Raw genomic sequence first — 20,758 nt, forward strand, 5'->3', positions numbered from 1 at the left:
AAATGAAACTTATGTGTAGGCAGGTGAGGGGTTGTACAAAGTGTTATATTGGTTTCTTCAGATATGCCACTTAATGTGGAATATCTGTTCTGCTCTCTTTCAAATGCTATATTTGCTCCTTATATAACCCAGATGTGCTAAATGGGGAACAAATATTTGCTGTAAAGCAAGGTTTATACACACTTTTAGAGTGTGTGTGTATATATATCTATATCTATATGTATATAGCTCTCTCTCAATACGTAGAAATAATAAGGCAGAAGATGACTGGCTGGTACTTAATCTCTCACAATTTTGTCTCTCTCTGACTTTTGATAAAACCCCCTCCTCAGGGCTCTATTTATTATCATTTCCAGCCAGCACCTGAAAACAAAGATTCCCTATGGCCACAATTAGCTGCAATAAGTAATCTTTATTCTCCCAGGCGTACCATTGGCAAGTCACTGGGACGTCAGCAAATGTGTAAGCCAGAACCACTGGGGGCGCACTACCTTCTATTTCGCCTCCAGGCGCCTGGCATGAACTTGCGTCCCTGCAGCCTAGGGCATTCCGTTTATGGGTACAAATTATGACTTGGGGTTACTTGACTTAAATCTAGACCACAAAAGATGGTGGTAGCTTTTGCTACTATGGGATATATGTATGTTTATTGTTGCACACAAATGTGCTTGTCTGTTTTCATTTCAGCCTCTCCCTGAGAAATTTGTAGTGAAGGGTGTAGTTGATCGTTTCTCAGAAGAGTTTGTAGAGACCAGGAGAAGGGCTTTGGACAAGTTTCTGAAGAGGATTGCAGATCATCCAGTTCTCTCCTTCAATGAGCACTTCAAAGTCTTTCTTACTGCCAAGGTTAGTATTCTAAGTAATAAAAATACATTATATAGCCTGGCTGTTCAGCATATTGCTTGTTCTTAAATGAACCTGCTTTCAAATCACAGTATGTGCAACTCTCAGGTCTACAATGCTTTGTAAGTGTTTTTTTGTGTAGTGTACAGATAGTGCATTGCACATTTGCACACATTGTGTATTTATCTAGTTTTACTCCATTTGTGCATAGAGATCAGGAGTTTAGAAGCAACTGCAGTTGGGGCGTGCGGTCACAAGTTGCATGTATCTGACATGACTTTACCTAGCAGGGCATGCTTGATGTAGGTGTGAAAGGGTTATTTAAAAAAAACAAAACACCTGATCTGAAATCCTCAAATTTTATCTCACAACTATTTACCGACTTGACTTGTGCTTTATCTGACCTGGTCGCACAGGGCGTGACCAGTCAGATAAACAGTGTTAGCAGCAGGGAAGGGAAACTTACCTCCGCTGCTGCTGTTAGAGGGACGGGAAGGTCCCTCTGCCTCCCTACACCCTCCTCTGTGTTGCCGTGCTGCCGATCACTGCTGATCAGTCAGCACGGCATGACCCCCCCCCCCACCCAACAGTTGCAGACAATAACAACTGATGGGGAAGTGTGAATTAAGCCCCCCGTGTAACTAGAGGCTGTTCCGGCTTTCAAAATGAAAGCCGCTGTGGTCCCAATGTTTCCGATGGTTGTGATGTTCCGATGTTTGGGGGGAAAAATCTTCACCTAATTAACTCATTAAAAAAAACCCGACAAATTCTCTTACATTCTAGAGGATGCTGGGGTTCCATTTAGTACCATGGGGTATAGACGGGTCCCTTGGGAGCCATGGGCACTTTAAGAGTTAAATAGTGCGAGTTGGCTCCTCCCTCTATGCCCCTCCTACCAGGCTCAGTTTAGAAAATGTGCCCGGAGGAGCCGGTCACAGCTAGGGGAGCTCCTAGGAGTTTTTCTGGTTTTATTGTTTTTCTAAGAGTGTTAGGTACAGGCAGGCTGCTGGCAACAGCCTCCCTGCTTCGTGGGAATTAAGGGGGGGGGGGGGGGGGGGGAGAGTAGGAACCAACTCTAGAAGTCAATGGTTCTCTATCTCCGCTGACAGGACGCTGAGCTCCTGAGGGTGCTGATTGCAAGCCCACGAGGCGACTACTCACTTGTGCAGCACGGCTGCCACTCCCTAACAGTGGTGAGTATAACGCCGGCGGCCCGGAAAGCGGGTCGCTGGCAGGACTTGCGGCACAAGGGTGGGAGCGCAGCTCTGACGGGCTGCGCTCCGGAGGGCTCAGCTGCACCCTGTGTACGGCGTTGTGAGTGGCGTCCTGAGCCAGCGCAATCGCCCTACACTGGTCACAGAAGGCTACCAGGGACTTATCCAACTGTTAGCTGCAAATTACCTCAGGCCAGTATAATACAATAAGTGTGGGAAGACGCGCCATTACAAGGGGTGGGGCTTCTTCTCAGAGCGGATCCAGCAATCACCAGCGCTATTTTCTCCCTGCAGATCACATCAACAGAACGCTGACAGGGAGCGCTGCCCTCTGCATAACTCCAGCTATCCTCTGCTGTACTATGGTGTTATAGACAGGTGGGAGTGTATTATTGGAACTGTTTATCCTATTAAGGTTACTCAGTCAACGCCGGCAGTTTAGTATATATTAACAGCCTACTGGGGCGCTGTGTGGCTGGCTCCTTAGACTCTCTGAAGGTTCTCTGGGGAAAACTGTGTCTGACATTTTTCCTGTGTGTGTGTGTGGCTGTATATCTCACATTAACATGTCTAAGGACTATGCATCTTGTACTGCAGAGTGTGTATCTTCTCCTGATGAGTTTATTCCATGTACTCAGGACTGCAGTGTACCTTCTCAGCCTTCTGAGTCCGAACCCCCATGGGTGGATTCTATAAGGGGAATGATATCCCTAGGATATCACATAATGAGAATGTAAAGCAGGCTTTACAACAATCTGTAGCGGTTTTGCAGTCACAGGATACGGCCTCCCTAAAGGATCCTGCGGATAGGAAGCAGGAAGGTATCCTGAAGTCTGTTTATACACATTCAGGTACCATACTGCGGCCGGCAATTGCGTCGGCCTGGATGTGTAGTGCTGTAGCAGCATGGACAGATACTCTGTCTGAGGAACTGGATACCTTGGACAAGGATACTATTCTACTGACCCTGGGGCATATAAAAGACGCTGTCCTATATATGAGGGATGCCCAGAGGGACATTTGCTTACTGGGCTCTAGAATAAATGCGATGTCGATTTCTGCCAGAAGGGTCCTGTGGACTCGGCAATGGACAGGTGATGCCGACTCTAAAAAACACATGGATGTTTAACCCTATAAGGGTGAGGAATTGTTTGGGGACGGTCTCTCGGACCTAGTTTCCACAGCTACAGCTGGGAAGTCAAATTTTTTGCCATATATTCCCTCACAGCCTAAGAAAGCACCGTATTACCAAATGCAGTCCTTTCGATCACAAAAAGGCAAGAAAGTCAGAGGTGCATCCTTTCTTGCCAGAGGCAGGGGTAGAGGAAAGACGCTGAACCATACAGCTAGTTCCCAGGAACAGAAGTCCTCCCCGGCTTCCACTAAATCCACCGCATGACGCAGGGGCTCCACAAGTGGAGCCGGGAGCGGTGGGGGCGCGTCTCCGAAAATTCAGCCACCAGTGGGTTCGCTCACAGGTGGATCCCTGGGCTATACAGATTGTGTCTCAGGGATACAAGCTGGAATTCGAAGCGATGCCCCCTCACCGTTACCTAAAATCAGCCCTGCCTGCTTCCCCCATAGAAAGGGAAGTAGTGTTAGCGACAATTCACAAATTATATCTCCAGCAGGTGGTGGTACAGGTTCCCCTCACTCAACAGGGAAGGGGTTACTATTCCACAATGTTTGTGGTTCCGAAACCGGACGGTTCGGTCAGACCCATATTGAATTTAAAATCCCTGAACATTTACCTGAAAAGGTTCAAGTTCAAGATGGAATCGCTCAGAGCGGTCATGGCAAGGGGGATTTTATGGTGTCTCTGGACATAAAGGATGCTTACCTGCATGTCCCCATTTATCCACCTCATCAGGAGTACCTCAGATTTGTGGTACAGGACTGTCATTACCAATTCCAGACGTTGCCGTTTGGTCTCTCCACGGCACCGAGAATATTTACCAAGGTAATGGCGGAAATGATGGTGCTCCTTCGAAAGCAAGGTGTCACAGTTATCCCATACTTGGACGATCTCCTCATAAAGGCGAGGTCCAGAGAGCAGTTGCTGATCAGCGTAGCACACTCTCAGGAAGTGTTGCAACAGCACGGCTGGATTTTGAATATTCCAAAGTCGCAGCTGATCCCTACGACTCGTCTGCCCTTCCTGGGCATGTTTCTGGACACGGACCAGAAGAAGGTGTTTCTCCCGGCGGAGAAGGCTCGGGAGCTCGTGACTCTGGTCAGAGACCTCTTAAAACCAAAACAGGTGTCGGTGCATCACTGCACGCGAGTCCTGGGAAAGATGGTGGCGTCATACGAAGCCATTCCCTTCGGCAGGTTCCATGCGAGGACCTTTCAGTGGGATCTGTTGGACTAGTGGTCCGGATCGCATCTGCAGATGCATCGGTAATCACCCTATCCCCCAGGGCCAGGGTGTCTCTTCTGTGGTGGCTGCAGAGTGCTCACCTTCTCGAGGGCCGCAGGTTCGGCATACAGGACTGGGTCCTGGTGACCACGGATGCAAGCCTCCGAGGATGGGGGGCAGTCACTCAGGGAAGAAACTTCCAAGGGCTGTGGTCAAGTCAAGAGGCTTGTCTGCACATCAATATCCTGGAACTAAGGGCCATATACAACACCCTGAGTCAAGCGGAGCCTCTGCTTCGCAGCCAACCGGTGCTGATTCAGTCAGACAACATCACCGCAGTGGCTCATGTAAACCGCCAGGGCGGCACAAGAAGCAGGGTGGCGATGGCGGAAGCCACCAGGATTCTTCGTTGGGCGGAGAATCGCGTGCAAGCACTGTCAGCAGTGTTCATTGTGGGAGTGGACAACTGGGAAGCAGACTTCCTCAGCAGGCACGACCTCCACCCGGGAGAGTGGGGACTTCATCAAGAAGTCTTCACACAGATTACAAATCGATGGGAACTGCCACAGGTGGACATGATGGCATCCCGCCTCAACAAAAAGCTACAAAGGTATTGCGCCAGGTCAAGAGACCCTCAGGCGATAGCTGTGGACGCACTAGTAACACCGTGGGTGTTCCAGTCGGTCTATGTGTTTCCTCCTCTTCCTCTCATACCCAAGGTGCTGTGAATCGTAAGAAAAAGAGAAGTGCGAACAATACTCATTGTCCCGGATTGGCCAAGAAGGACTTGGTACCCAGAACTGCAAGAGATGCTCACAGAGGACCCATGGCCTCTGCCTCTCAGACAGGATCTGTTGCAACAGGGGCCCTGTCTGTTCCAAGACTTACCGCGGCTGCGTTTGACGGCATGGCGGTTGAACGCCGGATCCTAGCGGAAAAAGGCATTCCGGATGAAGTTATTCCTACTCTGATAAAGGCTAGGAAGGACGTGACAGCAAAACATTATCACCGTATATGGCGAAAATATGTTGCTTGGTGTGAGGCCAGGAAGGCCCCTACAGAGGAATTCCAGCTGGGCCGTTTCCTTCACTTCCTACAGTCGGGGGTGACTATGGGCTTAAAATTAGGGTCCATAAAGGTCCAGATTTCGGCCCTATCCATTTTCTTTCAAAAGGAACTGGCGTCTCTTCCTGAGGTTCAGACGTTTGTAAAGGGAGTGCTGCATATTCAGCCCCCTTTTGTGCCACCAGTGGCACCTTTGGATCTTTAACGTGGTGTTGAGTTTCCTGAAATCTCACTGGTTTGAGCCACTTAAGACCGTGGAGTTAAAGTATCTCACGTGGAAAGTGGTCATGCTATTGGCCTTAGCTTCGGCTAGGCGTGTGTCAGAATTGACGGCTTTGTCACATAAAAGCCCCTCTCTGGTTTTCCATATGGACAGGGCAGAATCACGGACTCGTCCGCAATTTCTGCCGAAGGTGGTGTCATCTTTTCATTTGAACCAAAATATTGTGGTGCCTGCGGCTACTCGTGACTTGGAGGATTCCAAGTTGCTTGATGTAGTCAGGGCTTTGAAGATTTATGTAGCCAGGACGGCTGGAGTCAGGAAAACTGACTCGCTGTTTAACCTGTATGCATCCAACAAGCTGGGTGCTCCTGCTCCAAAGCAAACTATTGCTCGCTGGATCTGTAACACGATTCAGCAGGCTCATTCTGCGGCTGGATTGCCGCATCCAAAATCAGTAAAAGCCCATTCCACAAGCAAAGTGGGCTCTTCTTGGGCGGCTGCCCGAGGGGTCTCGGCATTACAGCTTTGCCGAGCGGCTACTTGGTCAGGTTCAAACACTGCTAAGTTCTACAAGTTTGATACCCTGGCTGAGGAGGACCTTGTGTTTGCCCATTCGGTGCTGCAGAGTCATCCGCACTCTCCCGCCCGTTTGGGAGCTTTGGTATAATCCCCATGGTCCTTACGGAGTCCCCAGCATCCACTAGGACGTTTGAGAAAATAAGATTTTACTCACCGGTAAATCTATTTCTCGTAGTCCGTAGTGGATGCTGGGCGCCCGTCCCAAGTGCGGACTTTCTGCAATACGTGTATATAGTTATTGCTTAATAAAGGGTTATGTTATGTTGGCGTCCATTGTTTGATACTCTGTTGTTGTTCATACTGTTAACTGGGTATGTTATCACGAGTTATACGGTGGGATTGGTGTGGCTGGTATGAGTCTTACCCTGGATTCCAAAATCCTTTCCTTGTAATGTCAGCTCTTCCGGGCACAGTTTCCTTAACTGAGGTCTGGAGGAGGGGCATAGAGGGAGGAGCCAGTGCACACCAGTAGTACTAATTCTTTCTTAGAGTGCCCAGTATCCTGCGGAGCCCGTCTATTCCCCATGGTCCTTACGGAGTCCCCAGCATCCACTACGGACTACGAGAAATAGATTTACCGGTGAGTAAAATCTTATTTTCTCTAACGTCCTAGTGGATGCTGGGGACTCCGAAAGGACCATGGGGAATAGCGGCTCCGCAGGAGACTGGGCACAAAAGTAAAAAGCTTTAGGACTACCTGGTGTGCACTGGCTCCTCCCCCTATGACCCTCCTCCAAGCCTCAGTTAAGATTTTGTGCCCGAACGAGAAGGGTGCAATCTAGGTGGCTCTCCTGAGCTGCTTAGAGTAAAAGTTTAAATAGGTTTTTTTATTTTCAGTGAGACCTGCTGGCAAGCGTGGGTTTCCCCCGATAAAAAACTGCTAATTTCTAAAAAGTTATTGGCATTATACCCTTTCCCGCCAGAGGTTAGGGCGCGTTGGGAAACACCCCCTAGCGTAGATAAGGCGCTCACACGCTTATCAAAACAAGTGGCGTTACCGTCCCCTGATACGGCCGCCCTCAAGGAACCAGCTGATAGGAAGCTGGAAAATATCCTTAAAAGTATATACACACATACTGGTATTATACTGCGACCAGCAATCGCCTCAGCCTGGATGTGCAGTGCTGGGGTGGCTTGGTCGGATTCCCTGACTGAAAATATTGATACCCTGGACAGGGACAATATATTCTTGACTATAGAGCATTTAAAAGATGCATTTCTATATATGCGAGATGCACAGAGGGATATTTGCACTCTGGCATCAAGAGTAAGTGCGATGTCCATTTCTGCCAGAAGAGGATTATGGACGCGACAGTGGTCAGGGGATGTGGATTCCAAACGGCATATGGAAGTATTGCCGTATAAAGGGGAGGAGTTATTTGGGGTCGGTCTATCGGACCTGGTGGCAACGGCTGGAAAATCCACCTTTTTACCCCAAGTCACCTCGCAGCAGAAAAAGATACCGTCTTTTCAGGCTCAGTCCTTTCGTCCCCATAAGGGCAAGCGGGCAAAAGGCCACTCATATCTGCCCCGGGGCAGAGGAAGGGGAAAAAGACTGCAGCAGACAGCCTCTTCCCACGAACAGAAGCCCTCCCCCGCTTCTGCCAAGTCCTCAGCATGACGCTGGGGCCTTACAAGCGGACTCAGGCACGGTGGGGGCCTGTCTCAAGAATTTCAGCGCGCACTGGGCTCACTCGCAAGTGGACCCCTGGATCCTGCAGGTAGTATCTCAGGGGTACAAATTGGAATTCGAGACGTCTCCCCCTCGCCGGTTCCTGAAGTCTGCTTTACCAACGTCTACCCCCGACAGGGAGGCGGTATTGGAAGCCATTCACAAGCTGTATTCCTAGCAGGTGATAATCAAGGTACCCCTCCCTACAACAGGGAAAGGGGTATTATTCCACGCTGTTTGTGGTACCGAAGCCGGACGGCTCGGTGAGACCCATTTTAAATCTGAAATCCTTGAACACTTACATAAAAAGGTTCAAGTTCAAGATGGAGTCACTCAGAGCAGTGATAGCTAACCTGGAAGAAGGGGACTATATGGTGTCTCTGGACATCAAGGATGCTTACCTCCATGTCCCAATTTGCCCTTCTCACCAAGGGTACCTCAGGTTTGTGGTACAGAACTGTCACTATCAGTTTCAGACGCTGCCGTTTGGATTGTCCACGGCACCCCGGGTCTTTACCAAGGTAATGGCCGAAATGATGATTCTTCTTCGAAGAAAAGGCGTCTTAATTATCCCTTACTTGGACGATCTCCTGATAAGGGCAAGGTCCAGAAAACAGTTAGAGGTCGGAGTAGCACTATCTCAAGTAGTACTACGACAGCACGGATGGATTCTAAATATTCCAAAATCGCAGCTGATTCCGACGACACGTCTGCTGTTCCTAGGGATGATTCTGGACACAGTACAGAAAAAGGTGTTTCTCCCGGAGGAGAAGGCCAAGGAGTTATCCGACCTAGTCAGGAACCTCCTAAGACCAGGCCAAGTGTCAGTACATCAATGCACAAGGGTCCTGGGAAAGATGGTGGCTTCTTACGAAGCGATTCCATTCGGCAGATTCCACGCAAGAACTTTTCAGTGGGATCTGCTGGACAAATGGTCCGGATCGCATCTTCAAATGCATCAGCGGATAACCCTGTCTCCAAGGACAAGGGTGTCTCTCCTGTGGTGGTTACAGAGTGCTCATCTCCTAGAGGGCCGCAGATTCGGCATTCAGGATTGGGTCCTGGTGACCACGGATGCCAGCCTGAGAGGCTGGGGAGCAGTCACACAGGGAAGAAATTTCCAGGGCTTGTGGTCAAGCATGGAAACGTCACTTCACATAAATATCCTGGAACTAAGGGCCATTTACAATGCCCTAAGTCAGGCAAGACCTCTGCTTCAAGGTCAGCCGGTGTTGATCCAGTCGGACAACATCACGGCAGTCGCCCACGTAAACAGACAGGGCGGCACAAGAAGCAGGAGGGCAATGATGGAAGTGGCAAGGATTCTTCGCTGGGCGGAGAATCATGTGATAGCACTGTCAGCAGTGTTCATTCCGGGAGTGGACAACTGGGAAGCAGACTTCCTCAGCAGACACGATCTTCACCCGGGGGAGTGGGGACTTCACCCAGAAGTCTTCCACATGATTGTGAACCGTTGGGAAAAACCAAAGGTGGACATGAGGGCGTCCCGCCTCAACAAAAAACTGGACAGATATTGCGCCAGGTCAAGGGACCCTCAGGCAATAGCTGTGGACGCTCTGGTAACACCGTGGGTGTACCAGTCAGTGTATGTGTTCCCTCCTCTTCCTCTCATACCAAAAGTACTGAGAATCATAAGAAGGAGAGGAGTAAAGACTATACTCGTGGCTCCGGATTGGCCAAGAAGGACTTGGTACCCGGAAATTCAAGAGATGCTCACGGAAGACCCGTGGCCTCTACCTCTAAGAAAGGACCTGCTCCAGCAGGGACCATGTCTGTTCCAAGACTTACCGCGGCTGCGTTTGACGGCATGGCGGTTGAACGCCGGATCCTGAAGGAAAAAGGCATTCCGGATGAAGTCATCCCTACCCTGATCAAAGCCAGGAAGGATGTAACTGTACAACATTATCACCGTATTTGGCGTAAATATGTTGCGTGGTGCGAGGCCAGGAAGGCCCCTACAGAGGAATTTCAACTGGGTCGTTTCCTGCATTTCCTGCAAACAGGACGGTCTATGGGCCTCAAATTGGGGTCCATTAAGGTTCAAATTTCGGCCCTGTCAATATTCTTCCAAAAAGAACTGGCTTCTGTTCCTGAAGTTCAGACGTTTGTCAAGGGAGTACTGCATATACAGCCTCCTTTTGTGCCTCCAGTGGCACCTTGGGATCTCAATGTAGTTTTGGGATTCCTAAAATCACATTGGTTTGAACCACTCACCACTGTGGACTTAAAATATCTCACATGGAAAGTGGTAATGCTGTTAGCCCTGGCTTCAGCCAGGCGTGTCTCAGAATTGGCGGCTTTATCCTATAAAAGCCCTTACCTAATTTTTCATACGGACAGGGCAGAATTGAGGACTCGTCCTCAATTTCTCCCTAAGGTGGTTTCAGCTTTTCACTTAAACCAGCCTATTGTGGTGCCTGCGGCTACTAGGGACTTGGAGGATTCCAAGTTGCTGGACGTAGTCAGGGCCCTGAAAATATATGTTTCCAGGACGGCTGGAGTCAGAAAATCTGATTCGCTGTTTATCCTGTATGCACCCAACAAGCTGGGTGCTCCTGCTTCTAAGCAGACGATTGCTCGTTGGATTTGTAGTACAATTCAGCTTGCACATTCTGTGGCAGGCCTGCCACAGCCAAAATCTGTAAAAGCCCATTCCACACGGAAAGTGGGCTCATCTTGGGCGGCTGCCCGAGGGGTCTCGGCTTTACAACTTTGCCGAGCAGCTACTTGGTCAGGGGCAAACACGTTTGCTAAATTCTTCAAATTTGATACCCTGGCTGAGGAGGACCTGGAGTTCTCTCATTCGGTGCTGCAGAGTCATCCGCACTCTCCCGCCCGTTTGGGAGCTTTGGTATAATCCCCATGGTCCTTTCGGAGTCCCCAGCATCCACTAGGACGTTAGAGAAAATAAGAATTTACTTACCGATAATTCTATTTCTCATAGTCCGTAGTGGATGCTGGGCGCCCATCCCAAGTGCGGATTGTCTGCATTACTTGTACATAGTTATTGTTACAAAAATCGGGTTATTGTTGTTGTGAGCCATCTTTTCAGAGGCTCCTTCTGTTATCATGCTGTTAACTGGGTTCAGATCACAAGTTGTACGGTGTGATTGGTGTGGCTGGTATGAGTCTTACCCGGGATTCAAAATCCTTCCTTATTGTGTACGCTCGTCCGGGCACAGTATCCTAACTGAGGCTTGGAGGAGGGTCATAGGGGGAGGAGCTAGTGCACACCAGGTAGTCCTAAAGCTTTTTACTTTTGTGCCCAGTCTCCTGCGGAGCCGCTATTCCCCATGGTCCTTTCGGAGTCCCCAGCATCCACTACGGACTATGAGAAATAGAATTATCGGTAAGTAAATTCTTATTATATATAGCATATTGTTGTAGTTTATACAGTTTTTTGAAGGAAGTTCAAGAAATTTAAGTATAGAATTATTATAGCCATCATCACAAATATGCAATAAAAGTAGGACGTTTTCCATCTCTGTAGGTTTTATAGATATTTCAGTTTAAATGAAGATCAAAATGAGATTAGTACTATAGGGATGCTAAAAACCTGTTTTCTCTGACGTCCTAAGTGGATGCTGGGACTCCGTAAGGACCATGGAGATTAGCGGCTCCGCAGGAGACTGGGCACAGCTAAAGAAAGCTTTAGGACTACCTGGTGTGCACTGGCTCCTCCCACTAAGACCCTCCTCCAGACCTCAGTTAGATTCTTGTGCCGGGCTCAGCTGGATGCACACTAGGGGCTCTCCTGAGCTCCTAGAAAGAAAATATATTTTAGGTTTTTTATTTTACAGTGAGATCTGCTGGCAACAGACTCACTGCAGCGAGGGACTAAGGGGAGAAGAAGCGAACCTACCTAACTGGTGGTAGCTTGGGCTTCTTAGGCTACTGGGCACCATTAGCTCCAGAGGGATCGACCGCATGGAACCGGCCATTGATGTTCGGTCCCGGAGCCGCGCCGCCGGCCCCTTTACAGAGCCAGAAGCAAGAAGTGATCCGGAAAATCGGCGGCAGAAGACTTCAGTCTTCACCAAGGTAGCGCACAGCACTGCAGCTGTGCGCCATTGCTCCTCACACTCCGGTCACTGATGGGTGCAGGGCACTGGGTGGTAGGGCGCCCTGAGCAGCAATATAAACACCTTGTCTGGCAAAATCATCACAATATATAGCCCCAGAGGCTATATATGTAATAAATACCCCTGCCAGAATCCATAAAAAAGCGGGAGAAAAGTCCGCGAAAAAGGGGCGGAGCTATCTCCCTCAGCACACTGGCGCCATTTTCTCTTCACAGTGCAGCTGGAAGACGGCTCCCCAGGCTCTCCCCTGTAGTTTTCAGGCTCAAAGGGTTAAAAAGAGAGGGGGGGCACTAAATTTAGGCGCAATATTGGTTATACAAGCAGCTATTGGGGGAAAAATCACTCAGTTATAGTGTTAATCCCTGCATTATATAGCGCTCTGGTGTGTGCTGGCATACTCTCTCTCTGTCTCCCCAAAGGACTTTGTGGGGTCCTGTCCTCAGTCAGAGCATTCCCTGTGTGTGTGCTGTGTGTCGGTACGGCTGTGTCGTCAGAGCATTCCCTGTGTGTGTGCTGTGTCGGTACGGCTGTGTCGACATGTGGGATGAGGAAGGTTACGTGGAGGTGGAGCAGAGGCCGATAAATGGGATGTCGCCCCCTGTGGGGCCGACACCAGAGTGGATGGATAGGTGGAAGGTGTTAACCGACAATGTCAACTCCTTACATAGAAGGCTGGATGACGTAAAACAGCTGTGGGACAGCCGGCTTCTCAGCCCGCGCCTGCCCAGGCGTCTCAAAGGCCATCAGGGGCTCAAAACAGCACCCGTTACCTCAGATGTCAGACACAGATGTCGACACGGAGTCTGACTCCAGTGTCGACGAGGTTGAGACATATACACAATCCACTAGGAACATCCGTTACATGATCTCGGCAATGAAAAATGTGTTACGCATTTCTGACATGAACCCAAGTACCACATAAAAGGGGTTTTATTTTTGGGGAGAAAAAGCAGCCAGTGTTTTGTTCCCCCATCAGATGAATGAATGAAGTGTGTAAAGTAGCGTGGGTTCCCCCGATAAGAAACTGGTAATTTCTAAAAAGTTACTGATGGCGTACCCTTTCCCGCCAGAGGATAGGTCACGTTGGGAGATATCCCTTAGGGTGGATAAGGCGCTCACACGTTTGTCAAAAAAGGTGGCACTGCCGTCTTAGGATACGGCCACCTTGAAGGAGCCTGCTGATAAAAAGCAGGAGGCTGTCCTGAAGTCTGTATATACACACTCAGGTTATATACTGAGACCTGCAATTGCCTCAGCATAAATAGTGCTGCTGCAGCGTGGTCTGATTCCCAGTCAGATAATATTAATACTCTAAGACAGGGATAATAGTTTGCTAACATAGAGCATATTAAAGACGTCGTCTTAGATATAAAGGATGCACAGAGGGATATTTGCCGGCTGGCATCCAGAATTAATGCAATGTCCATTCTGCCAGGAGGGTATTAGAAACCCGGCAGTGGACAGGTGATGCTGCCTATAAAAGGCACATGGAGATTCTGCCTTATAAGGGTGAGGAATTGTTTGGGGATGGTCTCTGGGACCTCGTATCCACAGCAACAGCTGGGAAGAAAATTTTTTACCTCAGGTTTCCTCACAGCCTAAGAAAGCACTGTTTTTTCAGGTACAGTCCTTTCGGCTTCAGAAAAGCAAGCAGGTCAAAGACGCTTCCTTTCTGCACAGAGACAAGGGAAGAAGGAAAAAGCTGCACCAGCAGCCAGTTCCCAGTATCTAAATCTTCCCCCGCTTCCTCTGAGTCCACCGCATGACGTTGGGGCTCCACAGGTGGAGACAGGTGCGGTAGGGGCGCCTCTCGGGAACTTCAGGGACCAGTGGGCTTGCCCACAGGTGGACCCCTAGGTTCTGCAAATAGTATCACAGGGATACAGGCTGGAGTTCGAGGCGACTCCCCCTCGCCGTTACCTCACATCAGCCTTGCCTGCTGCCCTCTGAGAAAGGTAGTACTGGCGGCAATTCACAAGCTGTACTTCCAGCAGGTGAAATCAAGGTACCCCTCCTTCAACAAGGCCGGGGTTACTATTCCAAAATGTTGTGGTACCGAAACCAGACGGTTCGGTGAGACCCATTCTAAAATTGAAAGCCTTGAACACTTATATACGAAGGTTCAAGTTCAAAATGGAATCGCTAAGGGCGATTATTGCAAGCCTAGAGAATTTCATGGTATCACTGGACTTCAAGGATGCTTACCTGCATGTCCCTATTTACCCTCTTCACCAGGAGTACCTCAAAATTGTGGTACAGGATTGTCATTACCAATTCCAGACGTTGCCGTTGGTCTGTCCCCGGCACCGAGGTATTTACCAAGGTAATGGCCGAAATAATTATCCCGTACTTGGACGATCTCCTTATAAAGGCGAGGTCCAGGGAGCAGTTGTTCGGCGGAGTAGCACTATCTCGGGAAGTGCTACAACAGCACGGCTGGATTCTGAATATTCCAAAGTCGCAGCTGGTTCCTACGACGCGTCTACTGTTCCTGGGTATGGTTCTGGACACAGAACAGGATAAAAAGGGTTTCTCCCGGAGGAGAAGTCCAAGGAGTAGTCGTCTCTAGACAGAGACCTCCTAATACGTATACAGGTGTCGGTGCATCAATGCACGCGAGCCCTGGGAAGGATGGTAGCTTCTTACGAAGAAATTCCATTCGCCAGGTCCCATGCAAGGATTTTCCAGTGGGATCTGTTGGACAAGTGGTCCGGGTCGCATCTTCAGATGCATCGGCGGATAACCCTGTCTCCAAGGGCCAGGGTGTCGCTGTTGTGGTGGCTGCAGAGTGCTCATCTTCTAGGGGGCCGCAGATTCGGCATACAAGACTGGGTCCTGGTGACCACGGATGCCAGCCTTCGAGGCTGGGGGGCAGTCACACAGGGAAGAAACTTCCAAGGCTATGGAAAAGTCAGGAGACTTCCCTACACATAAATATTCTGGAACTAAGGGCCATTTACAATGCCCTAAGTCAGGCTAATCCCCCTGCTTCAACACCGGCCGGTGCTGATCCAGTCAGACAACATCACGGCGGTCGCTCATGTAAACCGACAGGGCGGCACAAGAAGCAGGATGGCGATGGCAGAAGCCACAAGGATTCTCCGATGGGCGGAAAATCATGTCTTAGCACTGTCAGCAGTGTTCATTCCCGGAGTGGACAACTGAGAAGCAGACTTTCTCAGAAGACACGACCTCCACCCGGGAGAGTGGGGACTTCATCCAGAAGTTTTCCAGATGATTGTACACCGTTGGAAAAGGCCACAGGTGGACATGATGGCGTCCCGCCTCAACAAAAAGCTACAAAGATATTGCGCCAGGTCAAGGGACCCTAAGGCGATAGCTGTGGACGCTCTGGTAACACCGTGGGTGTACCAGTCGGTGTATGTGTTCCCTTCTTTGCCTCTCTTACCCAGGGTAATGAGAATAATAAGAAGGAGAGGAGTAAGAACTATACTCATTGTTCCGGGTTGGCCAAGAAGAGCTTGGTAACCAGAACTCCAAGAAATGATCTCAGAGGACCCATGGCCTCTGCCTCTCAGACAGGACCTGCTGCAGCAGGGGGCCTGTCTGTTCCAAGACGTACCGCGGCTGCGTTTGACGGCATGGCGGTTGAACGCCGGATCCTGAAGGAAAAGGGCATTCCGGAGGAAGTTATCCCTACGCTATTTAAAGCTAGGAAAGAAGTGAACGCAAATCATTATCACCGCATATGGTGGAAATATGTTGCGTGCTGTGAGTCCAGGAATGCCCCAAAGGAGAAATTTCAGCTAGGTCGATTTCTGCACTTCCTACAGTCAGAGGTGACGATGGGCCTAAAATTGGGTTCCATGAAGGTCCAGATTTCGGCTCTATCGATTTTCTTCCAAAATAGAACTGGCTTCACTGCCTGAAGTTCGGACTTTTGTTAAGGGAGTGCTGCATCTCAACGTGGTGTTGGATTTCCTGAAGTCGCATTGGGTTGAACCACTTAAATCCGTGGAGCTACAATACCTCACGTGGAAAGTGGTCATGCTGTGGGCCGTGGCGCTGGCCAGGCGTGTATCAGAATTGGCGGCTTTGTCATACAAAAGCCCTTATCTGTATTTTATATGGATAAGGCGGAATTGAGGACTCGTTCCCAATTCCTTCCTAAGGTGGTATCAGTTTTTCATGTGAACCAACCTATTGTGGTGCCTGTGGCTACTTGGGACTTGGAGGATTCCAAGTTACTGGACGTAGTCAGGGCCCTGAAAAGTATATGTTTCCAGGACGGCTGGAGTCGGGAAAACTGACTCGCTATTTATCCTGTATGCACCCAACAAGCTGGGTGCTCCTGCTTCTAAGCAGACTATTGCTCGCTGGATCTGTAGCACGATTCAACTTGCACATGCTGCGGCTGGACTGCCGCACCCTAAATCTGTAAAAGCCCATTCCACGAGGAAAGGGGCTCTTCTTGGGCGGCTGCCCGAGGGGTCTCGGCTTTACGACTTTGCCGAGCTGTTACTTGGTCGGGTTCAAACATTTTTGCAACAGTCTACAAGTTTGATACCCTGGCTGAGGAGGACCTAGAGTTTGCTCATTCGGTGCTGCAGAGTCATCCGCACTCTCCCGCCCGTTTGGGAGCTTTGGTATAATCCCCATGGTCCTTACGGAGTCCCAGCATCCACTTAGGACGTCAGAGAAAATAAGATTTTACTCACCGGTAAATCTATTTCTCGTAGTCCATAGTGGATGCTGGGCGCCCATCCCAAGTGCGGATTGTCTGCAATACTTGTTTATAGTTATTGCCTAACTAAAGGGTTATTGTTGAGCCATCTGTTGAGAGGCTCAGTTATATTTCATACTGTTAACTGGGTATAGTATCACGAGTTATACGGTGTGATTGGTGTGGCTGGTATGAGTCTTACCCGGGATTCAAAATCCTTCCTATTTGTGTCAGCTCTTCCGGGCACAGTATCCTAACTGAGGTCTGGAGGAGGGTCTTAGTGGGAGGAGCCAGTGCACACCAGGTAGTCCTAAAGCTTTCTTTAGTTGTGCCCAGTTTCCTGCGGAGCCGCTAATCCCCATGGTCCTTACGGAGTCCCAGCATCCACTACGGACTACGAGAAATAGATTTACCGGTGAGTAAAATCTTATTTTCCTGTATTAAGCCATCATATGGGCTAGTGGTTTCTATATATGCTCTGGGTTCAATTCCAACTTAGGACCTGTGATAGTTTATATTTGTCTTTTTTGATTTTTATATTAATGTTTTATATTGGTTGTTTTATATTATGTTTTATATCTATTTGGGAGAATATACATCATATATCTGCAATTGTGTTGTGTAATATGGGAAACTCCTCCTTGACAGTATCGAATTGTTAAATAAATAATAAAAAGTATATCTTAAGTATGGATTGGCATTCAGTTGGTTACTATATAAAAGCATCCAGTGATACATGATCTACTACACCTGTGTAGGTCCTTTTGACCAATAAGAATATGAGTCCAATTGGGAAGATGGGGATATAAAGATTTTCAGTGAACATTGGGAGAATCATTCTATGAGGAAGCACCCTGGGGTGCAAAACGTGTCATGGAGTAACTCCTGTACCCCCCCAAAGGACTTGTACAGCTGCTATGGACACCTGTCATTCATGCTGAGTATATCCAGAAAATCCTCCTGCATTCACGTTTGCTACTGAGACGCTGTATGCCAGAGGCGCTTATAGTGAAGGAGGTATTGGAGACCGGAGCTATCAGCTGTACAGGAGTGTTAAAGCCGGACGCAGCTACAATGTAGAAGCGTTACCTGGCGAATGGAGCTCACCGCCAGGGGACGCACCCGTCACGGCCAGCAGTGGAGAGCATCACAGGTACGGCTGCACACTGCTCATTCCTGCTGGAGGACATTCGTTGTAATTAGAACATAGCCCATTACAGTCTTAGGGCTTAATTAAATAGGAACGGTGCATTGAACAGCACTGGTTTCCAGCACAAGGAATATAATTCATTACAATGGACATTGAGATACAAAGTTTCTAGTCTGGAGATACAATTTATTGAATGAGGACATATTTATACACTATGGGGTATATGCAATTGCGGTCGAATTGCCGCAAATGTCAAAAAACGGGACATTTTCGAGACAAAAAAATGATTCGACAAAGCAATACAGTACTTTTCGACAAAAAAACTGACTTTTCAGATTCGACTTTTTTAAATTCGACAGGTGACAAATTCGACATGTCTGCAATGGTAAAAATGCGGCTTTTCGACAAAAGTATGTTCAATTGAAAAATGTCGATTCGACAACAGTGCTTTTCGACAGTAAATTCGTCTATTTCATTCCGCCTCACTTTGCTGGCGGAATCTAATAAAAAAAATTTAAAACATGTTTTTTTGTGTTTTTTTTTATTGCTAATAGCATATCTATTTATATTAGAAGGGATTAGGTACTTGGTTTGTCTATTAGGAGACACAACTATTATTTATATATTTTTTAAAATATATATTTTTTTAACTGACTAAAATTGAGAGAGCATGGTTTTCAGTGGGAAGGGGCGGGAATGGGTTAAAACTCTGAAAAAAAAAGTGTGGGGTCCTAAGCATAAGCAGCCTCGGGCTCTTTGAGCCGGTCCTGGTTGTAAAAATACGGGGGGGAAATTGATTGGGGATCCCCCGTATTTTTAGAACCAGCACCGGGCTCTGCGTCCGGTCCTGGTGCAAAAAATACGGGGTACAAAAAGCGTAGGGGTCCCCCGTATTTTTTGAACCAGCGCCGGGCTCCACTAGCTGGGGAGATAATGCCACAGCCGGGGGACACTTTTATACCGGTCCCTGCGGCCGTGGCATTAAATACCCAACTAGTCACCCCTGGCCGGGGTACCCTGGAGGAGTGGGGACCCCTTAAATCAAGGGGTCCCCCATCTCCAGCCACCCAAGGGCCAGGGGTGAAGCCCGAGGCTGTCTCCCCCCCCCCCCCCCCCCCCCATCCAAGGGCTGCGGACGGGGGGCTAATAGCCATGTGTTAGAATCAAAGAATATTGTTTTTTGCAGAAGAACTACAAGTCCCAGCAAGCCTCCCCCACAAGCTGGTACTTGGAGAACCACAAGTACCAGCATGTGGGGGTAAAACGGGCCAAATAAAAACAGGACACGCACACCGTGAAAGTTGAACTTTATTACATACATGCCGACACACACATACTTACCTATGTTCACACGCCGACTGTGTCCACGTCTCCATCTCTCGACGTCTCGGAATCCGGGGTACCTGAAAATAAAATTATACTCACCTAAATCCAGTGTCCTGTTATTATTTGTAATCCACGTATTTGGCAAAAAAACAAACCGCATACCCGGACCACGGACTGAAAGGGGTCCCATGTTTACACATGGGACCCCTTTCCCCGAATGCCGAGACCCCCTGTGACTCCTGTTGACCGCGAGTAACCTCACCGCTGACCGCAAAGTTCCCACCATTGAATATAACGGAGGGGCTGTGTGATGCGCTGTCTGCCAGCTCAGACGCGCATAGGCAATCAGGAGAGTGCCACGACGTGGCGCTCCCTGATTGCCTGAAGGGACCCTCTGTGACTGGAGTCACAGGGGGTCTCAGCATTCGGGGAAAGGGGTCCCATGTGTAAACATAAGGACCCCTTTCAGTTCGTGCTCCGGGTATGCGGTTTGTTTTTTTGCCAAGTACGTGGATTACAAATAACAACAGGACACTGGATTTAGGTGAGTATAATTTTATTTTCAGGTACCCCGGATTCTACTTGGAGACGTCGACAGATGGAGAGATGGCCAGAGTCGGCGTGTCAGCATAGATAAGTATGTGTGTCGGCATGTATGTAATAAAGTTTAACTTTCAAGGTGTGTGTGTCCTGTTTTTATTTGGGTATTTTTTTTTGCAGAAGCACTACAGGTACCAGCGGGCCCGTTCCCCCCCGCATGCTGGTGCTTGTGGTTCTCCAAGTACCAGCTTGCGGGGGAGGCTTGCTGGGACTTGTAGTTATTCTGCAAAAAACAATATTCTTTTATTTTTACACATGGCTATCAGCCCCCCATCCACAGCCCTTGGATGGGGGGGGACAGCCTCGGGCTTCACCCCTGGCCCTTGGGTGGCTGGAGGGGGGGACCCCTTGATTTAAGGGGTTCCCACTCCAGGGTATCCCGGCCAGGGGTGACTAGTTGGGTATTTAATGCCACGGCCGCAGGGACCGGTATAAAAGTGTCCCCCGGCTGTGGCATTATCTCCCCAGCTAGTGGAGCCCGCTGCTGGTTCAAAAAATACGGGGGACCCCTACGCTTTTTGTCGCCCGTATTTTTTGCACCAGGACCGGACGCAGAGCCCGGTGCTGGTTCTAAAAATACGGGGGATCCCCAGTCAATTTTCCCCCCGTATTTTTTCAACCAGGATTGGCTCAAAGAGCCCGAGGCTGGTTATGCTTAGGAGGAGGGACCCCACACATTTTTTTTTCTGTGTTTTTTAACCATTTTTGCGCCGTCGGAAAAGTCGAATCCAGGACGCACTTATCCGTCAATTGGTCCATTTTTCGACAGCGGGACTGTCGAATCCGTTTTTTATTGAATATTTCGAATTCTGGCACCCTCCGGCCGGAATTCGACTGTCGAATTGTGTCGAATTAAAAAACGGACGAAAAAAAGCCGCAATTCGCCCGGAATTGCATATACCCCTATATCTGGATTCAATACAGGAAGAGTCACATGGCT

General features: G+C 48.9%; 1 protein-coding gene across 1 annotated transcript in view; it reads left to right on the top strand.

Moving 5' to 3' along the window:
• SNX30 (sorting nexin family member 30) overlaps nucleotides 1-20,758 on the top strand; it is a 406,405-nt gene that overhangs the window by 195,515 nt on the left and 190,132 nt on the right. Inside the window, exon 4 of the mRNA XM_063914721.1 lies at nucleotides 688-846. Within this exon, the coding sequence (XP_063770791.1) occupies nucleotides 688-846 (159 nt within the window). The remainder of the gene's footprint in view (nucleotides 1-687; nucleotides 847-20,758) is intronic.

This window comes from Pseudophryne corroboree, chromosome 1 (assembly GCF_028390025.1).
Source record: "Pseudophryne corroboree isolate aPseCor3 chromosome 1, aPseCor3.hap2, whole genome shotgun sequence".
In the NCBI taxonomy this organism is placed as follows: domain Eukaryota; kingdom Metazoa; phylum Chordata; class Amphibia; order Anura; family Myobatrachidae; genus Pseudophryne; species Pseudophryne corroboree.